The 14,402-nt window shown below is 38.6% G+C and overlaps 1 protein-coding gene across 4 annotated transcripts in view; it reads right to left on the reverse strand.

Annotated features, from left to right (window-relative positions):
- The window catches only part of LOC127570639 (genetic suppressor element 1-like), a 208,979-nt gene that overhangs the window by 132,229 nt on the left and 62,348 nt on the right, over positions 1-14,402 (reverse strand). The window contains exons 1-2 of one of the 4 annotated variants that reach the window (XM_052016384.1): positions 11,849-12,052; positions 10,905-11,126 (exon numbers count right to left, since the gene is read on the reverse strand). The exons of 2 other annotated variants lie outside the window; for them this stretch is intronic. In XM_052016384.1, coding sequence (XP_051872344.1) covers positions 10,905-10,941 — 37 coding nt within the window. In that variant the 5' untranslated portion in view covers positions 10,942-11,126; positions 11,849-12,052. Of the gene's footprint in view, positions 1-10,904; positions 11,583-11,848; positions 12,053-14,402 lie in introns of those variants that run through there. One more of the 4 variants, XM_052016383.1, reaches the window with a different exon arrangement.

The raw sequence follows: 14,402 nt of genomic DNA on the forward strand, positions 1-14,402 counted from the left end.
TAAGCAATGCAGAGAAAAGAAGATGAAATTGAGCCATTATTGAGATTCTTTAAATAAACTGATATAAACACTGTTACTGCAATTTATACACCAATACCAGTGATACATTACCTTAAGTACTAAAATACATGATTCCATAAGTAATAACCAAGCCAAAATAACAATTAATTATCTTATGGTTGCTTGCTTAACAATATCACAAGCACTTGCTATTTATTCAAACATTTAAACTTTTCATATCTAGGAATTTCAGAACTTCCATGAGGACAAGTTATGCTGAATATTCCAAAAAATATCACTGATAGCTGGCTAATAACCAATGAACCATCATTTTCACTAACAAAAATAAAAGGATTACTTGAGGTCAAACATAACAACAAGTACAAACCAGTGCCACTGTTAAGTTATAAATAAATGTGAAAGAGCAGTCAGTCATTTTAATAAACATATTGGTATACTGTACTGTGCAACAGACAAAGTGGTATGTACTCTCAGCATTTCAATAATTCCTCTGGAGCAGCACTGTATGCAACATAATTGTTGGATATGTCTTGGTATCCACAACTCTTCTGTTGGTTCTCCAATTACATACAACTCTGCCACCAAGGAAGGTCAAGGGGTAGAAATTCATTCTTGGTCACAAGCATTAAACCTAATGTCAAGGGAACTGCATTTCAGAAGAAAAATACAACATGGAGATGCTACTATTTCATGCATTTAATCATGCAACTGATCGCAAACTCTAAACCCAAAGTGTTTCATGAATGATTTCTTCCAACTCAATACCCCTATTGGTGGCCAAATTCAAAAGAATGCTAGCAGATTTTTATTAACAAGTCAACTGAAAGCTACCTCAGCCACAAAACAAAGAGAAACTTAGATGGAGAGAGAAAAAAAATGAGAGAGCAAAGAGGGAAATGACTTGAAGAAGCAGGTTATTAAAATGTACCACAATTGTCTTTAAGCAGGAAATACATGTAATGGCTCCAAAAGTCTTGTTCCTTTTCTCAGTACCCACCTGGGATTTTTTTATGATGGGTCTAGAAATACACAAAATGTATTGGTGATCATACAATAGAGGCATTTATCTTGCTCTCCATTATTCCTCTCAGTTGTATGGAGCAACAAACAGATCTGCGGAGACCAAAGGACATACTTCTAAAAATATCTTTTCTGTTCAACATATTGAAAGTGTGAGGAAAATCTGCTTTAAAGAAATGGCTTAATTAGTAATAAATGAAGCAAAAACAGAAGCCTCAAGAAGTTCCATTGTTAGATGTGGTTTGGTTACATCATTAATTTCCAAGGATGTTGCCATCCAGCTTACCATTAACTGCATCACAATTGCACTGATTTAGCTAAACTTTAACAAATTCTGCTTTTTTAGTACTTTAGCACATCTTTTATCTTGTACATCATAAATTTCCTTAATGTCACACTACTGCCATCACAAGAAAGAAGCAACTTTCAGTTTAATTTAGTAGTAGTAAGTTACTCAGATAGCATACAAGGATAGTTACAACCATCAGGGATGAGGGTACCTTTTCAAGAATTATTGAGAAAGCTGTAGAATTTTCTGAGTACTGATGATCAACATAAAGGAATTGATTTGTTCTAGGATGATTCGACTACACTAAAACTGGTTAACATAGAACTGATAATTATAAATGATGGGAAAACAAACCTAGGTTAACACAAGTTCCTGGTAAGGAAAGGAAGAAAATTGATTACCTAACACAAATTTGAAACTGTATATACTGTAAACAGTAGCAAACAGACTTAAGCCAAGGAAGCTAATCCTTAATATCAAAAGTCACGTTGATGAGCACAGAGTGAAAAAGCTAGCCACATTGTTGAAAGGAGGCAACTGAAAGAATTTCTTAAAAAGAGAAAAATAAGATACAGATTAAACAAGCAACTTTTGGACCATGTATAAAACTGGCATTGTGAATGGGATACAATATGATTTTCATTTTCATTGAAATAACTTCCATTTATGTCTAGAAATGTCAAGACTTGTTTCAGTCTCCTCTATTAGTGGATGGTGTTTTTACAAGCAGGCCTGGATTTGGAGGTAACATTTTAATGAGTCCTGTATATTTATACTCTGCCTAATGATATCTCATATCTATATTGTAGTTCATGTACAAATCAGCTCCTGCTTGAAACAGATGCGTTTCTGTGAGTTACACAGATGGTTTTGGAATGGGAAGCAGTCTGTAAGCAATGGTCTGTGAGTTTGGAAATGATATGCCTTTTGGGTAAACGGATTCAAAATCACTTTCTGTATTTTTGTTTTACAACCTTATAGAGTCATAGAATTGTACAGCATGAAAACAGACTATTCAGCCCAACCCATCCATGCTGACCAGTGGGCAGCTACTGGTATTAATGCTGGGAGACGATATTAATTGTATATCCCAGCACTTGGTCTATAGCCTTCCAAACCTAAGTGATTCAACTGCTCATCTAAACAATTGCTAAATGGAGGATTTAAAAGATGATGCAATAACAAAGCACTTTGCACATTATTATAGTTTGATTCTATAATATCAGAAGGTAGGAGGGAGATAAAAATAGTCAACTGAAGGTTTGTTCTTTTCTGAAATTCCTATCAGATTTTACTGTTTTAGTGTGATTCAAAAGGAATGCAAGCTACGGAAAGAGGGGAAGGGAAAATTTGCTCCAATGGGAAGATTTATTTAACTCATTAACAGAAGGCATTGCTATGATGTCATTTGTTACACTTTAGGTTCACCCTTTGTGGCTTCTGTTTTTAGAAATAGGAATTGCTGTAAGGATTAAGTCAAATGGCATGTATGTACTTTAAATAGTATAACCAGCAATTTTCTAAGAGAGGTAATCATCTATATGTCAAAGTGCATGCATGTTATGATTTAAAATCCAGGTTGTACAATTATGTCAGAGCTCTCCTTTTTCCATACTTTAAAGAATTCATGCCTACAGCTAAAAAAATAAATAAGCCATTCTGCACAAAAGGCATATTCAGGTATTTATTTATAACATGCCAACTACACTCCGACTGAAAAATGATAGGAGAGTGGAGGTATATAACCACATTTTAGACATGACAATAGTCCCTTTTCTTCCAATTAAGGAGCAAAACAACTCAAAGCATATACATTTTTTTTAATAAAGATATTATTGCATTATATTAAAATCATTTCTATTTTAAATTGCTAAAACTTAAGTAAGTTGCCATTGACTTTGAGACTGGGCAGACCCCTGATCAACTGCACAAATTCAAAACCGTTTACTATTGGCCTTCATCTTGAATTTTTTTTATATACATTGCAAAAGAATACTGGTTTATTTTCTTTATCATATTATTTCAGCATTCAAGATAATTAAGCAGAGAGGCAAAGTGAACCTTGACCGTATGTTCACATTATCATAAGCTCTAAGGGACATTGTTAAAGCTCAGTAAAGTGTAGGGGCACGGACTACATATATGTCATAAGTAACAAAAGGGAGCAAAAAAAAGGGAGCCAAAGGCATGAAATAAAACAGCCAATGACACCAGTGATGGCAATGTATGAAATACTGAGAGAGATTTTTAAGGGTGAGGAGTGTTGTGTAATCATTTCTTATCTTGGACTTCTTTATGTGTCTGTGATTGCTGACGGAATTTTAAATACAAGACTTTCAAGAAGTGTATGCATCAATACATGGATAAATTGAATAGAAAAACACATGGGAAAGATAATGAATAAACAAAAAAACACTGGAAATCAGCAATGTAAACAAAGAATATTGGAAACACTCAGAAGATCGGGCAGCATCAGATTCAAGACTCATCCAATGAAGGGTCCTGGACCTGAAATTTTAACTGCTTTTCTTTCCATAAATGTTGTCTGACCTGTTGAGTTTTTCCAGCATTTCCTGTTTTCATGAATAAACAAAATAAGGCATTATTTTGAAGGAGAGGTAATGGGAAATGACCAGGAATGATAGTGCTCTATTACAAAAAGGGAGTTGCAAAATAAATAATTGGGAACACCTATTTTTGCTCTTCCATGGCAAACCCCCCCTCCTTACAACATCTCCAGCAAGACCCAGTTCATTTCAAAACTGGGTATTTCCTTCCATTTTTAGTAGAGTATGTTAACAACTATCAAGCTCAACAGTGGTTGCTGGCCATTGGACTTGTGGCTGTTGAAAAATCTCTAGGCTGGGATAGACAACAGATTATATTGCACCCAAGAGGAGGTAATGAGAAAGACTACAGGATGTGGGCAGTTTGTCAACACATAAAGCAGCCATTTCCAGGCCCCTGAGCCCCAGGTCTCATGGCTGAACAGCTGCACTGTTCGCTGTGGCCCAACTAACACCAGCCTTCACATGAAGCCTCTTCACATTGAGCTGCAGATAGTTCATTCATGAGAGAAGGGATTTGTGTCAGGTTCCCAATAAAGGATGATCTATTGAATATGGAGGCCAATGGGGTGGAAGGTATAAGGTCCAGGGCAGTTCTGTTCCTGTTCTTTATTGGGAGGAGAAGAAGTGAGACAAAGATATGGGAAATAGATGAGATGCTGTCAATGGCTCTATTCCCTAAAGTAGAGGGGAAATCATCTGTGAAGAATTTCTCATCACTGGAGCAAATCTGATGGAGATGGAGAAAACGAAAGAATGGAATAGAGTCCTCTCTTTTTCTGTCTTCATCAGAACTGGATATTTCTATCTGCCATCACTTTGGCTCAGTGTTTCTTTAATTCTTTTTCTTACTTTGTATAATTTGGTCTGCTCGACATGTCCCACTGTCTTATCACTAGCAACACCATTACACAGATAAAGCAGCTCAACTTGATTTTAATTGTTCCTTAACTGTCACATTAGATCATCTGCGCTTACCCTATCAGAAATATTCCATTTGTCCCATGAACCCTCATCTTCTCTACTACCTAAACTCTGTTTTCTCCTTTTCCCAGTTCTGATGAAGGATCCAGGACCTGTAATGTTAACTATTTCTCCTTCCACAGGTGCTATCTGGTCTGCTGAGTGTTTCTAGTATTTACTGTTTTTATTTCAGATTTCCAGCATCTTTGGTTATTTTTGATTTTCATACATGATATATAAGTAATCGTGAAGAATAAGTTGGAAGTATAGAGTAACAGTACATAAAACAGATAGAGAGATAAGAGAATTGAGTTAGACATGTTTCCAATAAAGAAATAAGTGGAGAAATAGTGAAATTAGTGTAGCTCTAAAAAGGAAAATAATGATTTTAAAAAATAGTCTGTTAAAACTGTGATAAGATCCCCCTAGTATGTGAGTAAAAAATGAAAAAGTCTATCATAAAAAATTATTAAATGCTAATGACATTTATTGTGGAGATACTCACCTTTTTACCACAAAAATTGTCAAAGACGTTATCAATTATTTTATTTCCATATTGTATGTTCCTTGCCCCTTCCTTTTACAATTTATAGAACTTACGATCCAGGGCAAAGGGCAGAATTCGTGCTGTGAACACAGAAATCCTTACATTCCTGAAAACGGCCTCCACTGTGAGAACTTGAGTAATCACATAATACACTATACAATCAGGTAGGAATCTCCAGCTCCAGGTTTTTCATTAAGACAATATAAATTATAGATATTATAAAACACTAAAGCTTCATACCACAAAAAAAGCAAGTGCTATAATTTGATTGTTATAATCCTCTGGCAGGATTAATTATTTTCATTCAAAGTGGTATAAAATTTACATCTGTGGCTTTTTTGTTATAAACCCATTACTAAGTTACACTAGGAAATTTACATTTTTAGAAACCTCTGCAGAAATATTCTTTATAGAGCAGCTTGCCTCCCCAAGCCCTATAACACTCTGAAATCACTGCACTCATCCATTGCTGATGTCTTGCACAACCTGATTTTAACTTTCACTATTGTTTGTTATATCTTCATTTGGCACTCTAAACTCTGCAAATCTCTTCTGCGACATCCCTACCTCTCTAACTCCCCTTTTTGTTTTCCTTTATGGCATTCCTTAAAACAAATGTCTTTGACAAGCTTTTGATCACCAGTTCCATCCTCTCCTTTCCACCAGCAGATTGTTTGTTGCTCCAAATTCCAGCATCTGCAGTGTCTTGTGTTTCCAATATCTCCTTTTGCGTTCATTCACAAAATTTTGTTTGATATTGTCCATGTGAAGCTCCTTCAGAGGTTTTACTACTTTAAAGGTGCTGAATAATCAAACATTGCTTTTGTAGGTAACATGCTTGAAATATAATTTACCTGCAAATGTTAGTGTTGTTTTCCTCCTTTACAGAAATTTCTACTCCAGCACTACAGGATATTTTCTCAGAACTACTGACCACCCTCTCCAATGCTAGAGTTGAATGGCTGCTCATCCTGTGTTTACATACTGATCATATATTTTAGAGGTGGTAATTTGATAATATCTTCCAAAATTGATTATATCTTCCAAAATATTTGCCAAACTTGCTGAAATTGTGAAAATGGGTCAGTTAGCAAGATGTGCAGAGGACATAAAGAGCCTAAAAAGGAATGTAGATAGGTTAAGTGAATGGGGAAAAGTTGATAGGCCAGTGCAAGTCAGTGGAATTAGGCTGATGGCTGATGTGGTGGCCTGAATGACCAACTACTGTGTGGCAGATTTTCTGTGATTCGATGAAGAACAAATGGTGCAGTGGTTGAAAGGCAACACCAGGATAAAACCAACCCATACCAATGCATGTATTAAGTTTGCAATTATTGGCAAAATGCACAATCCCTTCATGTGGTTTGTAGCTTGCATGTGACAAGCAGAACTACATTATTGAAGTGGTGGGCCCTAGTGCCCTATTAGAGCCTAGCCAATTTTACATAGACATCTGCTTGTCATGGAGTTTACAGCATTGAAACAGGCCCTTCAGCCCACCATATCTATGCTGACCATCAAGTGCCTATCTATACCAATTCCAGCATTTTGTCGTAGCCTTCAATGTCTTGGTAATTTAAGTGCTCATCTAGGTAATTTATAAGTGTCTCTACCACACACTCAGGCAGTGTATTCTAGATTCTAACCACCCCCTGGGTGAAAAAATTCTTCTTCAGATCCCTTTTAAACCTATTTCTCCTTATTCTAAGCCAACAGCCTCTGGTTTTAGACACATCAGCTATGGAGAAAAGTTTCCTACTGTCTGTCCTGTCTATATCCCTCATAGTTTTGTATCTGAAGATAGGTTGAGCAAATTGGGCTGATAGTCATTGGAGTTTAGAAGAATAAGAGGTGATCAAATTGAAACATAAAAGATTTGGAGGGAGATTGGGAGGGTGAATTCTGAGAGGATGTTTCCCCTATCAAGCATGAGAATGCATAATTTCACATTAAGGCAATCATCCACTTGAGATGGAAGTGAAAAGGAATTTAGAACCATAGAACACTACAGCACAGAAAACAGGCCATTTGACCCTTCTAGTCTGTGCCGAAACATTATTCCACTAGTCCCACTTACCTGCACCCAGTCCATAACCCTCCAGACCTCTCCCGTCCATGTATCTATCCAATTTATTCTTAAAACTTAAGAGTGAGCCCGCATTTACTACATCAGATGGCAGCTCGTTCCACACTCCCACCACTCTCTGAGTGAAGAAGTTCCCCCTAATGTTCCCCCTAAACCTTTCCCCCTAAACCTTTCCCCTTTCACCCTAAAGCCATATCCTCTCCTACTTATCTCTCCTAATCTAGGTGGAAAGAGCCTACTCACATTAAATCTGTCTATGCCCCTCATAATTTTGTAAACCTCTATCAAATCTCCCCTCATTCTTCTATGCTCCAAGGAATAAAGTCCTAACCTGTTCAATCTTTCCCTGTAACTTAACTCCTGAAGACCCGGCAACATTCTAGTAAATCTCTGCTGCTCTCTTTCAATCTTACTGATATCCTTCCTATAGTTAGGTGACCAGAACTGCACACAATACTCCAAATTTGGCCTCACCAGTGACTTATACAACCTCACCATAACATCCCAACCCCTATACTCAATACTCTGATACTATGAATGCCAGGATGCCAAAGGCCTTTTTTACAGCCCTGTCTACCTGTGATGCCACTTTCAGGGAGTTATGTATCTGAACTCCCAGGTCCCTTTGTTCTTCCGCACTCCTCAGTGCCCTACCATTTACTGTGGATGTCCTACCTTGATTTGTCCTTCTAAAATGCAACACCTCACACTTGTCTGCATTAAATTCCATCTGCCATTTTCTGGCCCATTCTTCCAGTTCTTCTCAGAGGGTCATGAATCTCTGGAATTCTCTACCCCACATGGTATGGAGGCGGGCTCATTGAACATATTCAAAGTAGAGATTGCTGGGCAATCAATTAGATAATAAGGGAGTCAACTGTACTAGGAGGGTGGTGCTGAGGTCAAGATTGGATCAGCCTTGATCTTATTGAATAGTGGAGTAGATTTGAGGGCCTATTGGACTACCTTTAGCTCTTGTTTCTTATGTTCTTAACAAACCAGAAAACCAGTAACATTTCTGCACCAGATTTTGTGTTAGCTAAGACAGCATGAGACAAAATCTTAATACATATTGTAAAAATATATACTTATTTGCACTGGTACAGTCATGCACACGTCCCTCTAAAATATTTTTGTCTAGTTTCCAGATTACTTCTTTGGAAAAGTGAACGATTCAGCTCATTTGTCAAAGGATGGCTGAAGCAATATCAATAGAATATCTGCTTCTCACCTCACGAACACAGCTGAAGTGTTGGAGCTGTCTGAAATTCAACTGGCTTGCAATTCCTGCAACAGAGTCATTAGTTTGTCCGAGTTAGCAGACCATGAGATGAAGACCGGTGCCACAGGGTGGAACTCACACAGTTACTGTACACTTCGACAAGAACACCTGCTGTCAACCAATCAAGCAGCACCATTGAGAATGACTGACTTGATGCCCCTGTCTGAGATCACCCTGCCATCCTACCAAATGAAACACATTACTACAATGGGGGGGGGGGGGGGGGGAGACAATGGTCCCTAAGTGTACCATATTTAAAATAGTTTAACATTATGTAACAGAACTTGTTAACTGATAATGCCAAGTGTATACTATTAGTGTTTAAGAGGTTACTACCTTTTCAACCACTTGCTTAATGAAGTAGATGAAGAACGTGGTCAGCACAAATGCACTTTAGTGTATGTTATCCTTAATTAAATTACTAAGAAGGTAAGGTTACTATCCCCAAAATAGTAATTCCACAATGCCTGCTGTCATCTAGTCACCCTAACTCGTGTTTTATTTTAATTAGTACAATAGATACAGCCTTAACATCAAGATTTTACCTTACACATCATACTTTCCAAGATTTGTAATCTATAGCCCTCTGCTAATGGAGTTGGAGCCTCTGCTCAGCCACTCTGACACATTACTAATATACACGCTCAAAAGCTTTTAGAAGTAAAATAGGAGAGAAGTTGGTTTTCTACCTCTTAATTAGGTACCATAGGAAAGTACTTCATATTCTGATCTATCACACAAGGCAAAGCCCCCCTAAATTGCACTTTAAATACAGTAGCCATGGAAACCAGCAATAATGGTTTACCTATATTAACAAGATTGCACAAAATAAGTGCAATTTCATACAGTTAAGGCCATATTCAATACAGTTTTGATGTATGTTAAAAGGCAAGAACAGATTGTGAATATATTATTTTCTTCTCGGACTTTAACAAATTGACGTGTCCCAGTATTATCACTGCAGGCCATTTGAAGGATAACTAAATGGATAGTAAGTTGGTGCGAATCATTCATTGTGGATCTGGGTCCCAGCCAATGCCGAAGCAGGTTAAAAATGTTCACATCGGTGTATGTAGCTGAAAAAGTCGCTCAACCGATTATATTTAAAGCTGTCAAATTCTGTAAGAAAACAAGCCAATAAGGAATAGGGAGAATCTAACAATGCATTTCTCTTTCAGAACATCAAATTTGTAATGATCTGGAGGCAGAGAATGGTATAAGGTCCTGTGTCCCACCTGAAATGAATGCATATGATGTAGCGCCAAACAAAATACATCTACTTGCATTCCCGCGATCTTTCTATGATCATAACATGTTTACATTTCATAAGGAAAATTTCCCACTGCCTTTGTTATATGGGGTCAGCGCCGTTTAAACTAATAGACAAATCAGGTCTTGACAGCCTTGATAGGACGACTGCCACTAGTAGGGAAAGGACAAGACATGCTAAATTGAGATTCCAAAGCAAAATATTTACATAAATGTCCGGCCTCTATTACTTGTTTTCAAAATATTGATCTCTCTGCTGTTTTGGGGGGAAGTTCACCTATCGCTTGAGCTCAACAGGCTCGTAGAGAATGAACGATCTAAGACATCAATTAGACTGTGGGGCGGCGTTACTGACGGTAGCCTTGTAGGTTAAGTGCCTATGTATGCCAATATGCATGTGACATACCTCTGTGACCACTTTGACACCACTAACAGACATATACGGCAGTGTTTCAGTTGACCAGTGATTCCAGAAAACAAAAGTAAATGGGGGCATTTATATAGCACTAAGTTGCCCAAAATGAACGCAGAGATAAAGTGACCCAACATATGAAATCATTCCTCTCTCTATCCGTTTGGGATTTGCTCCTTCCTTCTCACTCTCTTCCTCCTCCTCAAACAGATTATTAAATGTTGGCGCCTATTGTGTACATCGCCTGTGGATACATCTGCCTCCCCCTTTTAAGCAAGAAACAAGCAAATTACGGGTCCAACACTATTGATGTCAGGTCTGAACTATTAGAAAATAGATCCATTAACACAGATTAATAAATATAATCTATGGCTAAGTTTTAACCATACAACACAGCGGTACTGAAGTGTTTCGATAGTCGGAGGTAAGGAACTGAAATCGATCTTACCTGTGAAGAAGTAGGTTGAGGATTTTAATCCAAACATGTTCCCTCTCAGCACATTTTTACCATGGTTGAAAGAAAAAAATAACCCGAAAGGAGATCTTTTAATTGCAGATGTTGGAGGGTAGGCGGATATTGGCGGACCCGATAATTCTTGATACAAAGCGTTCGAGCTGTTCAGCAGAGATTCCCTCGCAAGGTACGGAGCACGGAGGAGAAAGGCTTCTGCTGCCCTCTCAAGTCAGCAGGAGGTCCCCGAGAGAGGGAGAGAGAGAGAGAGCAAACAAAAACAAGAAGGAACGAAATGATGCGAGGTCAAACGGCAGCATGAAAGGGCTGCGGTTCGCCCTGGTTCGCCGTGTGAATAAGGGGAAGGAATGGTCCCGGGTACAGACTCCGGGGTGGGAATATGGTAGGCGGGGTGTCTGTTTTCAAACTCTGGGAGACATCAAACTACTGAAGGAGCCCCTGCTGGCCAAGAACCAGAAAAGAAATAATGTATAATGAACCCGATCTTTCTCCATAAGATTTCTGCCTATTTAGCTGCAGGTCAGATTCATAACAACACGGGAGCTGGTTTTCAGCAGACACATTCGTTCCCACTCTCCCCTCTTTACTCAACCCCAGTCAGGGGGCACTACTTGACAAAGTGAAGGCAGCAACACCTTTATGGCTCCAAATGGCTTCTGGCAGTGTATAAATATCCTGCTCGGGTTTCACACGACGCGGCTGCGGCGGCCCCAAGCAATCTTTGTGCTAGTGTGCTGCTGGCAGAGTGACAAGTGGGTTGAATCAGGGATCGCTCTTTCCCTCTCTGAGCGGCCGTGGGAGGCGCGCCTGCACGCACGCACGCACACACACACACACACAAAGTTACAAGCAACTGCTGACAGCGCAGCCAAGATATCTCCTTGCTTTTCAGACAAACTTACCCGAGCCCATATCCTTACCTATAGATCCAACTTCCTGTCATTTTCCACTTTCGCAACCCTCGACATAACCTTATTCCAGCATCGCAGAAGTGACTCTGGACAACCGCTTCAGAATGTAAGGAATGCCATCACCTCGCACTCATCCATTTCCCTGTCACCACACAAACACATGCACACAACACACACTTTCTCTACCTTTCTTTCGCCCCTACAGTTTGAGGGCTTCACTCAAAGATCAGGAATTAACCAGCTTGCCGGAACCCCGAGCCGGTGACCCCATGAAAGCAGAATTCAGAGACAGCAGGTAATGAGGTGATCCTTAGAGGCCCCTGGAGTCCCATACAATCAAAGCACTGTTTGATTTACAACAAGGGGAGTCAGCAGACTCCTAGGAAACCGCGAAGGAAACACTGGGCAGATGTCCAGGTCTCTTAATAACCCTCGGATTCACTCTTCCCCTCGGATACTGGAGTAAGTCTCCGACGAAGGGAAAACAGTGGCAACTGCTGCATGATCTCTCTCACTCTTTCTCTCTCTCCCCCCCCCCCCCCGCAATTGTTATATAGTATGACTTCATCCACAAGCTTTATTAAGGCAAGTTTTTGTCTCTGTGAGCGTTTGCTCCTTACTGCAGGTTTCATTGAATGAACTTAATGTGCCAAGCGGTACCTTAAATATACAGGGCTGCTAAATCTGTTTTGATTTAATGCTATAGAAAAATATCCTTGAAAATCAAGTCAGGCATTTTTTTATATTTTTGCACAGACAAAATCATTCAATATTATTCATTTTGCTAAATACAGTGGTACATGGCTTCTAATTTGTTCCAACTATTTCAAATGTAACCCAATGCAATCGTCCAGTTCCCCATTTTTAAGAAAGTGTAAAATGAGAATTTTGCTCTTTTCAGTAATCTACCAAAAACCTAATTTGTTATGCTTGCCCCATCCCACATATAATGCAAACCAAAAGCAAAACAATTTCAGGTATTGTAAGTCTAAAAGAAAAGCCTAAAATGTTGATAAATTTGAGCCTTCAATTTTGAACAAGTCCCCACTGGAAGGCATTAATGGTTTTCTCAAGGGCTGCTTACAGATCTGTTGAATGGTTCCAGCACACACCTTCCCAATGATTGTACCACTTCTAATTCTCAAAATGTTAGTATGGTGCAGACTAATCTCCTGAATTGGCTAGCACGCATCATCTTAATTTGGGTGTAGATCAATGCAGCAGTTGGTTAACACCATGTAACATATGATCCAGGTAATTATTGCTTCATTTTTGAAAATGGAAGTTTGGAAAGGTTCCTGATTTACATCAAGCTATGGCAATATTTTAAGCCGATGTCCATTCAAACATTAAATGTGAACTCTAAGGTCCTATAATAATAGCTATCCTTGCCTAAGAGGATTACTCCATCATCTCCCTTCATTATGTCTATGATTACCTTCACTTCTCACATCACATTGTACCAACTGTTGGTTTCCTCTACTGAAAACTATCAACTATCATCATTTCTAAAAGTAGGACAATCCATTGGCCTATGGGGTTCATGCCTTGACGAAGTTGAGTTCCCCAGTCAAACTCATCACAATCTCTTAAAAGCACTGAAGCCATTAACAGATTATTATTAGGAAAACAACCTTCAAACACTTTGCTTTACATTTGTGTCCCAATGGATTAGGGCACCCCTAAAATTCTTGGTGTTCAGGGTGCCAAAGATCTTTATTGAGTTCGGTCCATCTCTTTGCTATATGTACACCAGTTACCTTGCCTTGACGCTGAACTCAAAAGTTATCATAGAGCAAGCTCTTAACACGTATATCATGGAGTATGTAACAGTTTCACACAATGTTAAATGTCTGGTCAAATATATGTTTATAATTTTCCTAAACTGAATGCACACTGGATAACTATCAAACATCTTCTTTAAATAATGCATTATCATGTTTATTTAATTTATAGAATAGACTACCTACAAACTTAACTGAGTTATGTGGCTCATACACCTAGTGGCTTACTGTCCAGCATTCACCAAATCCCTACATGTAGCTCCATTGATCACAGCAATCAAGAAAGCAAAAGTAATGTGATAAATTAAGAATTGAGAAACTGCTGTAATTAAAAGGCAACATTGCTATATTCTCATTACTCACACTGGCATTCACTTTGAAGCAGGAGCACAATTTTCCTCTTAAATATGTATTTTTTGTTGCTGTGCTAATAAAAAGGAAAAACTGCCTTCTTTGGTTGGGTCTCTAGTACTTGCATCTTACCATCTAATTCTGGAATTTAAATACTAAGATGCATACCACACATTGCATCATATATGCAGGCCAGTTTTACCTAACATTAGTTTCGTTAATCTTGCCTGCTGAAAAACTTTGTTGTAGTAACATTTCTGTAAACTTAGAATGTTATTTTCTTACGGAAATAGCACTTGCCCTTCTTCAAAATAAATAAAAGGTAGTTTTCTCATATCAGTTTGCAAATGACATAAAGCTGGGGGTTGGGGTGTGGGGGGCAGATGGAAGTGAAATGGTAGCTGTGAGGAGGATGCAAAGAGGCTCCA

The sequence above is a fragment of the Pristis pectinata genome, chromosome 5, assembly GCF_009764475.1.
Source record: "Pristis pectinata isolate sPriPec2 chromosome 5, sPriPec2.1.pri, whole genome shotgun sequence".
Taxonomy (NCBI): domain Eukaryota; kingdom Metazoa; phylum Chordata; class Chondrichthyes; order Rhinopristiformes; family Pristidae; genus Pristis; species Pristis pectinata.